Source organism: Microcaecilia unicolor, chromosome 8 (genome assembly GCF_901765095.1).
Source record: "Microcaecilia unicolor chromosome 8, aMicUni1.1, whole genome shotgun sequence".
Taxonomy (NCBI): domain Eukaryota; kingdom Metazoa; phylum Chordata; class Amphibia; order Gymnophiona; family Siphonopidae; genus Microcaecilia; species Microcaecilia unicolor.
In genome coordinates this window covers 229083923-229102231 of record NC_044038.1, presented here as the reverse complement: position 1 = coordinate 229102231, position 18309 = coordinate 229083923, and the positions used below count along the sequence as shown (strand labels likewise).

Sequence of the window (18309 nt, the reverse complement as noted above, 5' to 3'; positions counted from 1 at the left end):
GTTACACACAGTTCTTTGTATGTAATCCAATTGTTTATCTACTCTTGATTGGCGCCTGCCAAGGATGTAATATTGTAAGCCACATTGAGTCTGCAAATATGTGGGAAAATGTGGGATACAAATGCAATAAATAAATAAATAAATAAATATAGGGGCAATTCTGTAAAGCAGGTGCCAAAAATTACGTGCTGAACGCGCATATCAAATTTAGAATGCCAGCATATATGCATGTACGCAAATACGTTTGTGTATGCAGGTATTTCGCCACAGTGTGGTTCTGTAACTGAGTGTATCTCCGATAGCTGGTGTTTGCATGGTGGGCATGCAATCAATGCCTGTTGTAACTTTTATCTGGATTTGATTGTTATTATGTTATTGTATCATGTTTGAAATTATATGATGTATGTTTAGGTTTCTGTTAAGATTGTACACTACTGTTGAGCTATTGGGGTTTAGCGGGTTATAAATCCTAAGAATAGAATATGGGTGGAGTCTTGGCATGGTCACACAGTTATATCTGCAGCTTATAGAATCCTTTATGTTATCCCCTGGATTTTATAAATGGTGTGCAAATTTCTATGTGCAAAATTTGCACGCTATTTTGAAATGCCCATGCAACAAATTTGGCCAACAAGCCAGTAAGGCTCTTATTGGCCCTTTTACTAAGCTGCGTAGCCACCTACTTGTGTTGAACGTGCGCCAAATTGGAGTTACTGCCTGGTTACTGCGTGACCCTTGCAGTAATTTCAGTTTTGTTGTGTGCGGCCGCTATGTGGGTCTGAAGGATATTTTTTGATTTTCTGGCACACGTAACAGACGCGCGCCAAGTGGCATTTGACAGGCATAGGTCATTACCGCCCACATTCTTTATCGCTAGATCCATGACTGGCGGTAAGGTCTCAGACCCAAAATGGACGCGCAGTAATTTTGATTTTGCCGCACATCCATTTCTGGCAAAAAAAGAGGCCTTTTTTACATGCACGTGAAAAAATGGCTCAGTGCGTGCCCAAAACCCGTGCCTACACCGCCGCAAGCCATTTTTCAGCACTTCTTTGTAAAAGGACCCCTAAATTGGGTGCTAGCATCCGTTATTGGCATTAATTGGTAACAATTTGGATTCGCACATGCATCTTGCTAAGTTGTATTCTATAAAGATCTGTGTGCAAATCTTATAGCGCAGCTGAAAAGGGGGCGTGGCCATGGGAGGTCATAGACGAGTTTGGGACCTTCACTAAAGATATGCGCAGTATTACTGAATACCGGGGATCTGCACCTAGCTTACAAACCGGGGTCTAAGTGCAGTTCTATGAATGGCATTCAGCTTGCATTACCATTTACAGAATCGCGCTCCATGCAAATTTTTTTCAGAGCTGTTTTCTCAATGTCATTTACTGAATTTAGTCTTGGGTGTATTTTTGTCACATTTAGGCTAGCTCTAGGGCCAATGTAAGTGCTTGTGCCTAAATTCTATGGGGACGATATTCAGACCACAGGAGGTAGCCAGGTTGATGGCATTGAATATCCGGGCGGTTTTTGGCCAGTTTCAACTTAACCGGCCAAGTCGATATTCAGCGCTGGCTGGTTACGTTGAAACCGGCCACAGGTAGGCCTGCTATTTCAGCGGCCTAATTTGTACGATCAAACTTAGCCAGTGATGCACTGAATATCGGTGGACAGCCGGTTATATCGTCTATCCACTAAGCGCTAACCGGCAATATTCAGCTGGAGATAGCCTGCTATCTCCATCTGAATATCAGAAGTTAGTAAGTTAAGTACCATTTGACTGGCCAGGAGCCATTCCTGGCCGGTTAAACGGTTTAAAATATCGACCGGTATGTGCCTACTTTCCTTTATAGAGTAGGTTTCTATCAAATGCACTGTTACGGAATTATCCTTCAAGTGCCTACTTTTATATGGCATTTGCATAGACATTTCTGGGGGTGGAGCATGGCTGGATCATGGTGGGATTGGCTGTAATGTGTTTGTCTCATTGTTTCTTTCTGCAAGCTACTGCTACCTTGGAACAGGTGTAATTTTCTGTGGGTGTTTTCCAGTGCGTTTTTTTTTCCCCAGCGAAAAAGGTGCCGGTACTCAAATGCTAGACCACCCTTCAGGGGTGGGGTGATCACTGAGGACCCCACACCACAATAGCCAGGTCCCCTGCATCCATTCAGAGAATCCATGACAAGGCAGAATTGGCGTGTAGAGCCTGAGATCTTTCATTAAAACATGGGGGATCATGGGTCTATTTTAGCAGACAATGGAAAAGGTTCCAGTACTCAAATGCTAGACCGCCTTTCAGGGGTGGGGTGATCACTGAGGACCCCACACCACAATAGCCAGGCCCCCTGCATCCATTCAGAGAATCTATGACAAGGCAGAATTGGCGTGTAGAGCCTGAGATCTTTCATTAAAACATGGGGGACCATGGGTCTATTTTAGCAGACAATGGAAAAGGTGCCGGTACTCAAATGCTAGACCGCCCTTCAGGGGTGGGGTGATCACTGAGGACCCCACACCACAATAGCCAGGCCCCCTGCATCCATTCAGAGAATCTATGACAAGGCAGAATTGGCGTGTAGAGCCTGAGATCTTTCATTAAAACATGGGGGACCATGGGTCTATTTTAGCAGACAATGGAAAAGGTGCCGGTACTCAAATGCTAGACCGCCCTTCAGGGGTGGGGTGATCACTGAGGACCCCACACCACAATAGCCAGGCCCCCTGCATCCATTCAGAGAATGTATGACAAGGCAGAATTGGCGTGTAGAGCCTGAGATCTTTCATTAAAACATGGGGGACCATGGGTCTATTTTAGCAGACAATGGAAAAGGTGCCGGTACTCAGTACCCCCAAGTACCCCCTCAAAAAAAAAGCCCTGGTGTTTTCAGCCCTATTTTAGTCCACACCTGGACTAGCTTGCTGCACACCCTATAACTTAGACCAGTTCCTCTTACCTTGTTTAACTGTGCAAAGAATTTGCTTTGAGTTTAGCCACCCATCTATCTATCTATTCCAATTGACTCTGAACTACCCATCTTGTCCCCATCTATATATCTGCACTTGGCCCCTCTGCTACATAGAAAAATCATTAGCATTGTATCTATTATTTGAATGTTCTATTGTGTTGCTTATTACGTGTTTCATTGTTATTATGCTGGCATTGTATTATATCTATGTTATTTGAGTATTCATTCATACTGTCTATTATGGCATTGTTTGTATTGTGCTGACATCGTATTTCCAAGTTTACCTGATTTATTGTATATTGTTATGTTGTTATCAAAATTGTAAGTTTTATGTTAAGCTAGACCACCTTGGGTGAATCTGTTCATAAAGGTGGTTAATAAATCCCAATAAATAAAAAAAAATCGAAAGAATGTGGACAGCAGAAGCCAGACGCTCAGCTCAGGATGTGGAGAATTCTTATAATATTGTAAAAAAAAGGATCAGTCAAGCTTAGAGTCTTTTAGAAAATAAGTGCAGGAATATACGAGTTATGTATCCCCTCATCCAACAGGAGCAATGATTTTACAAATCTCCTCATGAGAAAAACACCGACGCAACTCTCTCCCCCTCCACACACACACACACACACACACAGACATATGTGCCTGTGAGATTAGCATCAGTGCCCCTCTTCTAACTCACAAAGAGGGGCATAATCGAATGGGGCCGGCCATCTATATGGGCAGCCATCTCCAAGGCCGGCCCCGGAAAGTGGCAAACCCGACCGTATTATCAAAACAAGATGGCCGGCAAATCTTTCGTTTCGATAATACGGTCGGGGCCGGCCAAATCTAAACATTTGGGCCGCCCTTAGAGATCGCCGGCATTAGAGATCACCGCCATTGGTTTCTCGCCGATAATGGAAACTAATGGCGGCCATCTCAAACCTGGCCAAATGCAAGGCATTTGGTCATGGAAGAAGCCTGCATTTATAGTGCAGTGGTCCCCCTCACATGCCAGGACACTAACCTGGCACCCTAGGGGGCACTGCAGTGGACTTCATAAATTGCTCCCAGGTCCAAAGCTCCCTTACCTTGTATGCTGAGCCCCCCCAAAAAAACCCAAACCCACTACCCACAACTGTACAACACTACCATAGCCCTTATGGGTGAAGGGTGGCACCTACATGTGGGTACAGTGAGTAGGGAGGATGGGCCTGGGTCCACCTGCCTGAAGTCCACTGCAGCACCCACTAAAACTGCTTCAGGGACCTGCATACTGCTGTCATGGAGCTGGGTATGACATTTGAGGCTGGCATACAGGCTGGCACAAAAATGTTAAAATTTGTTTTTTTTGGGTGGGAGGTGGTTGGTGACCACTGGAGGAGTAAGGGGAGGTGATCCCCTATTCCCTCCGGTGGTCATCTGGTCAGATGCTGCACTTTTTTGAGGCTTGGTCCTAAAAATAAATGGAAGTGAAGCCGGCCAAGTGCTCATCAGAGCCGGCCTTCTTTTTTCCATTATCGGCCGAAGCTGGCCATCTCGTAACTACACCCCCGTCCTGCCTTCCGTACCCTGCCGAAACGCCCCCTTTAACTTTGGCCGGCCCTGCGATGGAAACAGTTGAAGCCGGTCAAAATCAGCTTTCGATTATACCGATTTGGCCGGGTTTAGGAGATGGCCGGCCATCTCCTGATTTGTGTCGGAAGATGGCCGGCTTTCTCCTTCAAAAATAAGCAGGAAAGGCATCAGAACCCCCATCCATCCCACACCTCCAACGCATCCAATCCCCTCTACATCCCAGCCAAAGTATTTTAACTACCATGTGGTCTCACCTGAAAAGATGACTGGCAACAAAGATCCTCCCCGAGGGTCCCCATCTGATTCCCCCCCTCCCCCTTCCACCAACCATATCTCCAATTCTTGCCAGGCTTCTTAGTGCTATATTGAAAGCAGGAATGATTCCCGGTCACCCATACTCTAAAGCAAAGGGTTGTTATAAGGAATACTTGAAAAGTGAGTCCCCCAATACATATTATCATTAGCATGTAGTAACAGGGATGTGTATTTGACATTTCTCCTGTTGTTTCATGCCATTTTTGCCCAAAAATGACAGGGAAAAGAATCAGAATTTTCTTTTTCCTGTGTCGTAAATAGTATTCGTTCTTTCAAAAGAGTGCACATTATTAATGATTACATATGGACAGTTATTTACAACATCAAAAGAATATTTCATGTCATTGGCGAACAAATATGAACAGAAAAAACACATGTCATGTTCTTTTCATTTGATAATACCATGGCAGACTGAATAGCAATTTTGGTTGCGTTGGCCATCAGAGAGATTTGGGACAAAACCTCCACTCACTCAATCCAGGCTCTCCTTCCCCAGCAATCTAGGGGGGGGGAGCCTCTCTTCTGGCTCCTTCATGCCCTACTCCCACTATTTGGGCCATCCTCTGGCTTTCCCAACCCTTACCCTTCCATAAGCCTTCCAGACCTACCTAAGTATCTCTGGACAGCTACTGAGGTCTGTCAGTGGAGGAGCAATGCTCATTTGCTACGGTTCATTGTAGTACCATGAGACTATGGTGAGAGGTCGCGGTTGCCATGTTGTATTTGGCACAGCAAATAAACAGAAATAGGCATACCCATTAAAGGGAGGCCACCCACAACTGTGCCAAAGGCCAGCGAATACTAAGGGGAGGGGGGAGGGGTTGAGGAGCGAGTAGGGTAAGGAACAGCTATAGGGGGTCTAGGTGAGGAAAGAGTTAAAAGAAAAGGGGGAGGGAGGAAGAAGGGAGGGGCAACAGTTGGAAGAGATACAGAGCAGGAGACCAGCGAGCAGGAGAGGAGCAGCACTGACCCAACCCACCCACCCTATTTTCAGGCAGCAGTTGTCGCAGCTAGGCGTCAGGCTACAACGCTTATACAGTGACAGCGACGGGTACACAGCAGCTTAACAGCTAAAAGTTATGTTATATGGTAAATTGTTATTGGAAAAGAGTTGGTTGAAAAATTTGAAAAGTAAACAAAGAAATATATGCCTGTATGCTAGCTGATTCGCAGTTTGTCTCCTGGCTTCGATGGCCAGGAGGCCCAGATCAGCAGATTGGAAAAGACGGTAGGTGCATCCTTCGACAAGATGCACCGGAAAGACAACGGGTGCTACGAGAGACAGCACAGAGAGGAAACAGTGTGCTTGGACGCAGGGGCGTATCTGCGTGGGGCCACAGGGGCCTGGGCCCCCGCAGATTTCGCCCTGGACCCCCTACTGCCGCCGTGGGTACCTTTGCTGGCGGGGGGGACCCCAACCCCCCCCAGCCGAGGTCCGCTTCCTCCTGCCGCTGCGAGGTTTTTTAAGTTCTTCATCGGGATTCGTCCTCCGTCACTCTGTGCTGCTGTTCAAAGAAGCTGCTAGCTGAATGCAGTTTCGGACTGAGTCTGACGTCGCTGCTGCATGTTGTACATGAGTCTGACGTCCTGCACATAAAACGTGCAGCAGCGACGTCAGACTCAGTCCGAAACTGCATTCAGCTAGCAGCTTCTTTGAACAGCAGCACAGAGTGATGGAGGACGAATCCCGATGAAGAACTTAAAAAACCTCGCAGCGGCAGGAGGAAGCGGACCTCGGCTGGTGGGGGTTGGGGTCCCCCACCAGCAAAGGTACCCACGGCGGCGGGGGGGTGGGGTCAGAAATGGCGGCGGCGGCTGGGGGGGGGCTATAATGTGCCCCCTCACTCTGGCTTCGGCCCCCGCTACCGCCGACTTTCAGATACGCCCCTGCTTGGACGGCACAACCTGTGAGACAAGAAAGGCAACAGTTGAGAGAAGCTGTGTACCCAGGCAAGAGAAATGTTAAGATGATGATGACAAGTATTAGAATATGTTATGTATTCAATTTTATAGAAAAGCAGGGAAATGCAAACTGAAATAATACTATAAATCCAAAATGTTTGCGGGTGTCTCCACAAAATATATTCAAAATATCAAATGGAACCTCAAATCTCCTGATAGGGAAAATATCAATATAGAACTTCCACTATCATTTCCGTAGTCCATTTTTATCATCGGTTCCGTAAGGGACCAAAGAGGAGGAAAACCAATCCCACGCAAAAAAAACTCACTCTAAGTGAGAAACGAGTGATTTAAAAAAAACCTCCTCCTGTTCCTTACTCAAACTAATGTGGAGCTCACCAATCACCAAACTAAAGAAAACTGAGTCCGGTAAAGAAGAAAAAAACGGCTGCATTAAACTACCCCTGAACTGAAAAGCCCCCAATCTGCCCTTACTGTAATCTATCCCATAACAGGCCCAGCAGAACATCAATGTAACTGACAAACAATCGTCAGTACTTACCGGTAGCTGCGAGGCAATGTTAGATGTTCCCGGCTGCGGCCTACATAAATTCCAATTTCTCTCGGAAAGCGGGCTCCAGTGTTTTAATTGGTAATGCAAAGGGCTATGGCTGAGCAAGTGCCGAGTGCACGAGTTGATCATTCCTACACCAATGGACCCCTCTAGACCACCCCTATCGGGCTGACCGTTCATTTGTCTCTTAGATTGTAAGCTCTTTGAGCAGGGACCGTCCCTCTATGTTAAATTGTACAGCGTTGCGTAACTCTAGTAGCGCTTTAGAAATGTTAAGTAGTAGTAGTAGACCACCAGGGGTATTGAGATAGACCCGGGGCAGGGGAGGGGGCTTAAATTGTGGTGGAGAGCATGGGAAACTAATAATGTTTGATTTTGGGAGGGGGGGTGCAGAGAGGGTCCCTAAAAATTTTCATTTTGTGTCATCTCCCGTGATGCCAGGTGGAGGGGCACCTAAGCAACTTTCCTGGAAATGACATGAAACGAAAATGTTCTGGCCTGCCCATCCTTACTAATGATATTGCTTCTGAAATGAAAAACAAACTTTAAAAGAAGGCAACAATATGAAAACTCCCATATACAGCACAGGCAACTAAACCAAACAAAACATTTTGAGGCTGCACAGCCCTAGTTAGTAACATTTTCTGTATGCGGAAGTGCTGATGGGTTAAGAAATGAATACGAACCTCAGGGGTGATAGTGTTCAAGGCTGCAGTCGTTAGTCTGTTAACATTGTGAACCTGCAAAAATGGAACATACATTCATTTATTTCTTCACTCACTTGTATCTAGCAGCTGGGTTATAGCTTACAAAGGCAATATAAAAAGTGTGGGTATGCTTTATTTCTGAACCAACAGACCTTATTCCTCAACCTCTCCTAATTTTCCAGTTGCAAGGATCTACCTATTGTCTAGTTTGGCATATGGGCATAGACGGTGGGTAGCCCAACAGGAAGTGCATCACCGCAGAAGGCGGGACACTGTGTGCAGAGAGAAGGTAGAAGCTGGCGGCGAGCCTGTAGTGTCTTTTTCTTCATTGACGTCGCTGCCATGGAAATAAAAGGTCAAAATGCGCGGGGCGGGGGGGGGGGGGGGGGGGGGGGGTGGGCTGCATCACAAGCGGAAGTCCACGATTGGGCTGGGGAGGCTTTATTTCCTCCTGCGCGCACCAGTTCCGGCGGTAATCAGCACTTGGCATGTGTCAACCAGTCACTGCACATGTAGAATGTGAGCCTTTACCGCTAGATCAATGGGTGATGTTAAGGGCTCAGGCCAGTTTTTGGCATTCGCTGATTTCGTTTTTACCACAGGCCTCTTTCCCGTCCCATTTTTTAAAAAAATCATTTTTTGTAGATGCGGTAAATAGCCCAGTGACCCAATACACGTGCGTACACTACCGAAGGCCACTTTTTACCGAAGCTCGGTATAATGTACTAAAAGATTTGGTATTGTTCCTTACTGTGACTACCCATGCATTCCATCACTGCAGTTCCTTCCTCTCTTTGCCCGGATATTAAATATGTTTTGGATCCAGTCATTGAGTCAGACTTACCTTTCGGCCTATGATCTCGCAGTTCAGAACTCCAGATTTCTGTAGGGTTGTGTACAAGAACTTGAATACAGTTTCTGATAATATCAAATTAAGGGTGGGGACAGAGGAGATGATCTGTGCTGGGAAAGGGACGTCGAGGGGTGCCAAGCCAGAAGCAAAATTCAGGACCTTTCCCAAAAATGAGAACACAATCTAAAAGATGAAAAACAAACATTTCAAAACTGTGAGCCAAAAGATATTTTCTTCCTGAAAATGAACTGAAAGGAAATTAATCCAAAGGAAAAATTCATAATAATGGTGAATTGTGCAAAAGTCTATAAAGTAAGATTCTCCAATGCAAGCAAGCAAATCCATTATACGTAAAACTTAAGGGCTCGATATTCAAATCACTATTAATATCAACCCACAAGTTTATAGTCTAGCTGAGCAAATACAAATTTTTGTCTGTCTAGTAGTATTTCTGTCTATGTCTGTGTAAGCACATCTTTAATACATTTGACTTATTATATTTTCTGCCAATCTTCCCTGTTTCTGAGGTTGCACAAATGTGATGGATGATAAAGAGGGGCATTTTCGAATGGGACGACCATCTCTAAGGGCGCCCAACTCTAAGGACGGTGCTGCGAAGGGGCGGGGCAATCCATATTGTTGAAACTAGACGGACGTCCATCTTTTGTTTCCATAATACGGTCGGGGACGCCCAAATCTTGACATTTAGGTCAACCTTAGAGATGGTCGTCCTCGGTTTTTGGCGATAATGGAAACCAAAGACGTCTATCTCAAAAACGTCCAAATCCAAGCCCTTTAGTCGTGGGAGGAGCCAGAATTTGTAGTGCACTGGTCCCCCTCAAATGCCAGGACACCAACCAGGCACCCTAGGAGGCACTGCAGTGGACTTCAGAAATTGCTTCCATGTGCGTAGCTCCCTTACCTTGGGTGCTGAGCCCCCCAACCCCCCCCCCCCCAGGTCTGCCTGCCTGAAGTAGACTGCACCCACTACAACTGATCCAGGCACCTGTATACTGCTGCATTTGAGTATGGCATTTGAGGCTGGCAGAGAGGCTGGCAAAAAAGTATTTTTAAACTTGTGTTTTATGGTGGGATGGGGCTAGTGACCACTGGGGGAGTAAGGGGAGGTCATCCCTGATTCCCTACGGTTGTCATCTGGTCAGTTGGGGCACCTTTTTGAGACCAAGTGCTCGTCAGGGACACCCTTCTTTTCTCAATTATCGGCTGAGGACGACCATCTCCTAATCATGCCCTAGTCCCACCTTGGCTACCCTGATGACATGCCCCCGTGAACTTTGGTCGTCCCTGCAACGGAAAGCAGTCGAGGGTGTCGAAAAATCGGCTTTTGATTATGCCGATTTGGATGACCTTGCGAGAAGGACGCCCATCTCCCGATTTGTGTCGAAAGATGGGCATCCTTCTCTTTTGAAAATAAGCGTGATAGTCTGAGAAACACTGGGGCCGATTTATTAACTTGGATTAAATGTTTACACCTAACATGCATTAACAGTCAAAGTTAAAGTGTGTTAAGTGCAAAAGCTCCATTTGGATACAGAAAGTGAAAGTGCCTTGGTGCTTTGTAGCTTTTACTATATGAGACGTGGGGTAAGGAATAATATATTGTAGAGGAATATATTCGAGTTATTCCCCAAGTTTTCCACGTCATCACTTTGACCCCTGACGCAGGTGCTAGTCACCGAAACACGGCCCGTGTCGGGTCTTTTTGTCAAGGCTCATTCATTAAAGAACTGTGTTCCATTTTTAAAGGCCTGTGGTGCTGTTTTTTTTGTTTGGACTTTAGTTTGTACTTCGTTCCCTCTCTTTTGTTATATCCAAGTGCAAAAGCTCTGTAATAATTTGTTGGGGAAACTTGCTGTGTATTTAACACATTAGAATGATCTCTACCACATATTAACAACATGGCCAGTGATATAGAAAAAGTAAGATGGTGTAGTTAATTATACACTAAACATAGTGTGGCGATAGAAACCTTCAATTGAACCAGTATTTGTTATTTCTGCCAGCAGACACAGTATAATGTTGATGACCCGACACAACCGTGTTTCGGCAGAAATATTGCCTGCGTCATGGGTCTAATTGGATGGGCAGCTGGTCAAATCATACAATGTCAGAGTGATGAACTGTACACCAATGAATAACCTTTCAACATGAAAGCGACGCTTGCTTCCACCTGCCACCTCCAATTTCATTATGGGAAATTAGGATGAACCACTGTCATCTCCTCACTGTGGTTGATGTTCTTGACTCTCTTCATGAGGTTCTAGTTCTTCTCTGCTACTTGTTTGTAGTTAACTATATGGCATTATCTGCCACATTAACTAACACATGGTTTTGACCTCCATGTTAACTACAATGTACAACTGGCACGTATGCATCATTCATACCACATCTCCAAATAGGAATTTCCATGTTTTCTATGCAATGCATTACTTAGCACTGAGCTGTTAGTGCATGTTAAAACCCACATTAAACCCCTAATAAAGCTTAGTAAACAGGGCTCATTGTGCGAAGGGTGGCAAACATCCATACTCACATTTACGTTGAAATCTATGAACTCATTCGTCACCACTGGTGTGTCGGACAGAATGTACTGGAGTTGAGTTTTTGGGCTGAACATGGTCAGAGCTTTAAAAGAAATTGCAATTTGAATAATTAATTGTGGCATACGCAAAAAAAAAAAACTGAGAAATGTGTATAAAAATTAAACAGATAAATTGGGACAACTGAGAATTTTAGGATGTGATCTAGAGTCTCATTGTACAGTAACTCATTAAGGATTCTTACTATCAAAGAAAGGCCTGGCAGTACATGATCACATTCTCTCCTCCAGAAACCGTAAGTTCAGTAAACTGAGAATAAGGAAAATGATGTGGTTATATCGCTACATGACACGTTATGTATGCTAATACTGTTTTCAATTCATAGGAGCTTTCCAGGTTTGAACTGCAGTTTAATAGTTTGTAACCCAAATGCCTGGTATCCGGGAAAGCTTTGAGGTTCTCCAGAAAACGGGAGCAAAAGATGAAGGAATAAGAATACAAGAAAACTTAAGTGAGGCTAGAAGACAGGGAGAAAAATAGAACAAAAAGAGAAACGGAAGACGGAAAAGGTGGTGGCAAAAGCAAAATCTATGGGAACGTTGGATGCCAATGATTGTTGGTACATATGATAGTTCCAGTATGGAACAGGAAGAGGCATCAGAAGCTTTATAGTCACCGTCACGTGCATCACAAGGCACTTACCCCGGATCTGACAAAATTGTGTACCTGAATTTCCGACTAGTGTGCAAATTTTGATGCAGAAATTATAGAATAGTATCGGAGATGAAAACGGTAACGGAATTCAAACATGCGTGGGATATGCATAAAGGAATCCTATGCAGAAGGAATGGATCCTCAGAAGCTTAGCCGAAATTGGGTGGCGGAGCAGGTGGGGGGGAAGAGGGGTTGGTGGTTGGGAGGCGAGGATAGGGGAGGGCAGACTTATACGGTCTGTGCCAGAGCCGGTGATGGGAGGCGGGACTGGTGGTTGGGAGGCGGGAAATACTGCTGGGCAGACTTGTACGGTCTGTGCCCTGAAAAAGGCAGGTACAAATCAAGGTAAGGTATACAAATATGAGTTTATCTTGTTGGGCAGACTGGATGGACCATGCAAGTCTTTTTCTGCCGTCATCTACTATGTTACTATGGTTGTGCACCTAAGTTAATTGTTAAATTAGGCGCCAATTGACATTAAGTACCAATAATAGCCCTTAATTTGTAGTTACTCATATAACTGCACTTAAACGCTATTCTATAAACATAGGGCCAGATTCTATATATGGTGCCTGAAAATCCATGCAGAAAACATTTCCGCCTAAGCTTAATCTATAAGTGGCACCTAGATTTAGGCGCGATATATAGAATACACTTAGTTGATATCCCGACGCCTACAACTATGCGTCTCCATTTACACCAACAAAAATATGGTGTAAATCCCGGCGCATAGATTTAGGCACAGAGGGCCATATTCTATAACAGTGTGCATTAAATTTTGAAATGCCCATGAACCAGCTATATCCATGCCCATAACCACGCCCCTTTTTGCCTGCCATCATTAAAATTTAGGTGCTACGCATTATAGAATACGCTTAGCAATTTGTGTGCGTAAATTCTAATTATTGCCAATTAATGCTTACATAGTAACATAGTAAAATAGTAGATGACGGCAGATAAAGACCTGCATGGTCCATCCAGTCTGCCCATGACAAACTCATATGTGTATACCTTACCTTGAATTTGTACCTGTCCTTTTCAGGGCACAGACCATATAAGTCTGCCCAGCAGTATTTCCCGCCTCCCAACCACCAGTCCCGCCTCCCATCACCGGCTTTGGTACAGACTGTATAAGTCTGCTCTCCCCTATCCTCGCCTCCCAACCACCACCCCCTCTTCCCCCCAACTGCTCCGCCACCCAATTTCAGCTAAGCTTCTGAGGATCCATTCCTTCTGCACAGGATTCCTCTATGCATATCCCACGCATGTTTGAACTCCGTTACCGTTTTCATCTCCACCACCTCCCGCGGGAGGGCATTCCAAGCGTCCACCACCCTCTCCGTGAAAAAATACTTCCTGACATCTTTCCTGAGTCTGCCCCCCTTCAATCTCATTTCATGTCCTCTCGTTCTACCGCCTTCCCATCTCCGGAAAAGGTGCGTTTGCGGATTAATACCTTTCAAATATTTGAACGTCTGTATCATATCACCCCTGTTCCTCCTTTCCTCCAGGGTGTACATGTTCAGGTCAGCAAGCCTCTCTTCATACGTCTTGGAACGTAAATCCCATACCATCCTCGTAGCTTTTCTTTGCACCGCTTCCATTTTTTTAACATCCTTCGCAAGATACGGCCTCCAAAACTGAACACAATACTCCAGGTGGGGCCTCACCAACGTCTTATACAGGGGCATTAAAACCTCCTTTCTTCTGCTGGTCACTCCTCTCTCTATACAGCCTAGCAATCTTCTAGCTACTGCCACCGCCTTGTCGCACTGTTTCGTCGCCTTCAGGTCCTCAGATACTATCACCCCAAGATCCCTCTCCCCGTCCTTGCCTATCAGACTCTCCCCGCCTAACACATACGTCTCCCTTGGATTTCTACTCCCTAAGTGCATCACTTTGCATTTCTTCGCATTGAATTTTAATTGCCAAATGTTAGACCATTCTTCTAGCTTCTTCAGTGCTTATTATTGTTTAAGTGCTGTTAACAAAGCTGATTGGCTTATTAAGCCAATTAAGTTACACGCACAGTTATAGACTACACCTGGATTTCAGCACAGAATACTAAGTGCACTATATAGAATCTGGGGAATAACATCCTGTCTAGACTGCTTATATCTAGTAGCACTATAGAAATAATAAATACTAGTAGGATTCTCAACTCAGTCCACGGGACATACCTAGCCAGTTGGGTTTTCAGAATATCCATAACATACATACAGCTTGGAGAGGGGTTGGCTGAGGGGAGATATAATAGAGGTCTATAAAATAATGAGTGGAGTGGAACGGGTAGACGTGAATCGTTTCTTTACTCTTTCCAAAAATACTAGGACTAGGAGGCATGCGTTGAAGCTACAAAGTAGTACATTTAAAATGAATCGGAGAAAATCTTCTTCACTCAACATGTAATTAAACTCTGGAATTCATTGCCAGAGAATATGGTAAAGGTGGTTAGCTTAGAGGGGTTTAAAGGAAAGGTCCATAGACCATTATTAAATTGACTTGGCGAAAATCAACTACTTATTTCTGGGATAAGCAGCATGAAATGTATTGAACTTTTTGGGGACCTTGCCAGGTATTTGTGACCTGGATTGGCCACTGTTGGAAACAGGATGCTGGGCTCGATGGATCTTTGGTCTGACCCAATGTGGGAATACTTATACATAGTAGATGACGGCAGAAAAAGACCTTCAGGGTCCATCCAGTCTGCCCAACAAGATAAACTCATATGTGCTACTTTTTGTGTATACCTGACCATGATTTATACCTGCCATTGTCAGGGCACAGACCGTATAAGTCTGCCCAGCACTAGCCCCACCTCCCAACCACCAGCCCCGCCTCCCCCCACCGGCTCTGCCACCCAATCTCGGCTAAGCTTCTGAGGATCCCTTCCTTCTGAACAGGATTCATGTTTATCCCACGCATGTTTGAATTCCGTTACCCTTTTCATCTCCACCACCTCCCGCGGGAGGGCATTCCAATTATCCACCACTCTCCATGAAAAAATACTTCCTGATATTTTTCCTGAGTCTGCCCCCCTTCAATCTCATTTCATGTCCTCTCATTCTACCGCCTTCCCATCTCTGGAAAAGATTCGTTTGCGGATTTATACCTTTCAAATATTTGAACGTCTGTATCATATCACCCCTGTTTCTCCTTTCCTCCAGGTCAGCAAGTCTCTCCTCATACGTCTTGTAACGCAAATCCCATACCATTCTCGTAGCTTTTCTTTGCACCGCTTCTATTCTTTTTACATCCTTAGCAAGATACGGCCTCCAAAACTGAACACAATACTCCAGGTGGGGCCTCACCAACGACTTATGCAGGGGCATTAAAACTTCTTTTCTTCTGCTGGTCACACCTCTCTCTATACTGCCTAGCAACCTTCTAGCTATGGCCACCGCCTTGTCACACTGTTTCGTCGCCTTCAGACCCTCAGATACTATCACCCCAAGATCCCTCTCCCTGTCCGTACATATCAGACTCTCGCCGCCTAACACATACGTCTCCCGTGGATTTCTACTCCCTAAGTGCATCACTTTGCATTTCTTCGCATTGAATTTTAATTGCCAAACCTTAGACCATTCTTCTAGCTTCCGCAGATCCTTTTTCATGTTTTCCACTCCCTCCCGGATGTCCACTCATGTACTTACCAATTTTCACTTACTGTCTCCGTTGTATGCAAATCTATCTCATGAATCCTGACTGACTAGGTGTGTCCTGTAGACTGGCTTGAGAATTACTGATCAAAAGTGAATACACATTCACTACTGGTCATAAAGATATGCAGCAATGTCCTTTAACTTGTTTTGAGTTTCTGTTTCTGCCCCTATCATTTCTGAGCATTCTGTTGTCTGAAAAATGTCTAAATTTTTGCTACAGTGCTACCACCTTTGATCATCTCCCTTCCAATGGTGTTTCCCTGCCTCATTTAATTACCAAGTATAAGCATTTTATTTTCAATATATCTTTATTTTATTTTTGAGCACACAATGGAAGAATCTTGTTGGTCAGACTAGCAAAAATGAGCGAGGACAGAAAAAATAAGGAAGCCAAATTTTGTTCGTCTGTGTTTGCCCCGTACAGTTCGGGTTGATGCGTCTTACATTTGCCTACTTTGTAACTGCCGCGCATTGCGTACATGTATGTTAAGGACTTCTGATGAAGGCACATTCGCCAAAACATGGCCGTGTCGAGTCCTTTGATTGTTTACCTAAAGCACTTTGGAAATAATAAATAGAATTTTTATCATCTCTCCGCTTTGACTTCCTCATTTTTTGTTTCCTCACTCCTTTTTGCTTGGGCTCATATGTTGATGAGGACTGAAGTTTCTCCTTTTGGTTTTTATGAGAATCTGGAAATTACTGTCATTTCTGATGGTTGACCTAGAAAGCTTCCCAATTTGGAAACTGCAAAAGTAAAGTTTGACACTATTTTATTTCTCTTAAATTAAGAAATCAGCAACCTGAGGATAAACTTGCAATGTGATACGCTCTCTCTCTCTATCTCAGCTTTTTATCTCCCACACACATTTTATCTCACCTTTCATTTTGCAGGAGGCAAAATAATTCAAACCATTGTAGGTTATGACCAGTTGAATCTGTTAACAGTTTGGCAGGTCTCTTGTCTTTGGAAAGCCAAAGAGATCCACTATTAATTTTTAAACTAATGACCCCTTAACAAGCCCCTCTTGTAGAATGAAGCAACAGTAGAAAGATCACAGAACTCACCACTGAATGCACCCAGCTGGACATTTAGTAGACCAAAGATGTTGGAGACTTGAAGACACAGCTATATAAAAAAGAAAAATAGAGATTTTGATAAATATAGTACAGCATATATACAGGGATAGTTTTTATTAAACATTTTGAAGAAATTTAATCTACAGATTATTGTCAAGGTTGTAAAAGAATCCTCAAAGTCCCTGTCATTTATTAGAGAATTAGGGATCCTTTTAATAAGGTGCACTGAAAAATGGCCTGCGGTACTGTAGGCGTGGGTTTTGGGTGCGTGCAGAATCATTTTTCAGCCCACCTGTAAAAAAGGTCTTTTTAAAATTTTTGCCGAAAATGGACGTGCGGCAAAATGAAAATTGCAGTGCGTTCATTTTGGGTCTGAGACCTTATTGCCAGCCATTGACCTAGCGGTAAAGACTCACGCGGTAACTGGGTGGTAATGACCTATGCCACTTGATGCGTCCTATACGCGATGCAGAACATAAAATTTTTTTTTTGGCCGTGCATATCGGATGCGTGCCAAAAATTAAATTACCGCAAGAGCCACACAGTAGCCATGCAGTAACTCCATTTTGGCACACATTGGGCATGCATAGATGCTTACGCAGCTTAGTAAAAGGGTCCCTTGGTCTCCAGTGCCAGCATCAGATAGGCTGCTGGTCAAGGTGTAGAGATGGAGCACCATGCAGCATGTAGCAGATCAGCAGAGGTGAATACCTGCAAACTCATTGCATTTTCCATTTTATATAGAGAAGTATCTGCTACTTCTGTGAAAATATGAAACACATAAATGTAGCTCCATAAATACTGCATTGAAAGTAATACTATTGTAATGTGGAAGAGCATTCCCAGGCTTTCCAGCACATATCAGCTTTTGCTACTCTGGCCAACCTAACATGAATGTAGGTGACCAGTTTGAATGTTATTGCCTGGCTATTCTTTATTCTCCTGCTAGTGTATTGTGGTCTTTAAATGACCATCATCTAGTTTGCCAAGTCCTAAACTTGCATATTTGGAGGCAAAAGGGCTCTGTTCGTTCCTGGTTTTCTTCTTATCTCTCCCAGCGTACCTTTAGTGTATACTCTAGTGGATCCTCCTCTACTTCTATCCCACTGTCAGTTGGTGTACCTCAGGGATCTGTCCGGGGACCTCTTCTCTTCTCCATCTATACTTCTTCCCTTGGTACTCTGATCTCATCCTATGGTTTTCAGTATCATCTTTACGCTGATGACTCCCAGATCTACCTCTCCACACCAGAAATCTCAGCCGAAATCCAGGCCAAAGTATCAGCCTGCCTGTCTGACATTGCTGCCTGGATGTCTCAGCGCCATCTGAAACTAAACATAACCAAGACTGAGCTTCTATCTTTTCCCCCTAAACCAACCTCTCCTCCTCCCCCATTCTCTATTTCTGTGGAT

General features: G+C 44.4%; 1 protein-coding gene across 1 annotated transcript in view; it reads right to left on the bottom strand.

Annotated features, from left to right (window-relative positions):
- Positions 1-18309, bottom strand: part of LOC115476896 (BPI fold-containing family B member 2-like) — a 62377-nt gene that overhangs the window by 19517 nt on the left and 24551 nt on the right. Inside the window, exons 6-9 of the mRNA XM_030213468.1 lie at positions 16886-16946; positions 11435-11526; positions 8872-9063; positions 8007-8060 (exon numbers count right to left, since the gene is read on the bottom strand). Of these exons, the coding sequence (XP_030069328.1) occupies positions 8007-8060; positions 8872-9063; positions 11435-11526; positions 16886-16946 (399 nt within the window). The remainder of the gene's footprint in view (positions 1-8006; positions 8061-8871; positions 9064-11434; positions 11527-16885; positions 16947-18309) is intronic.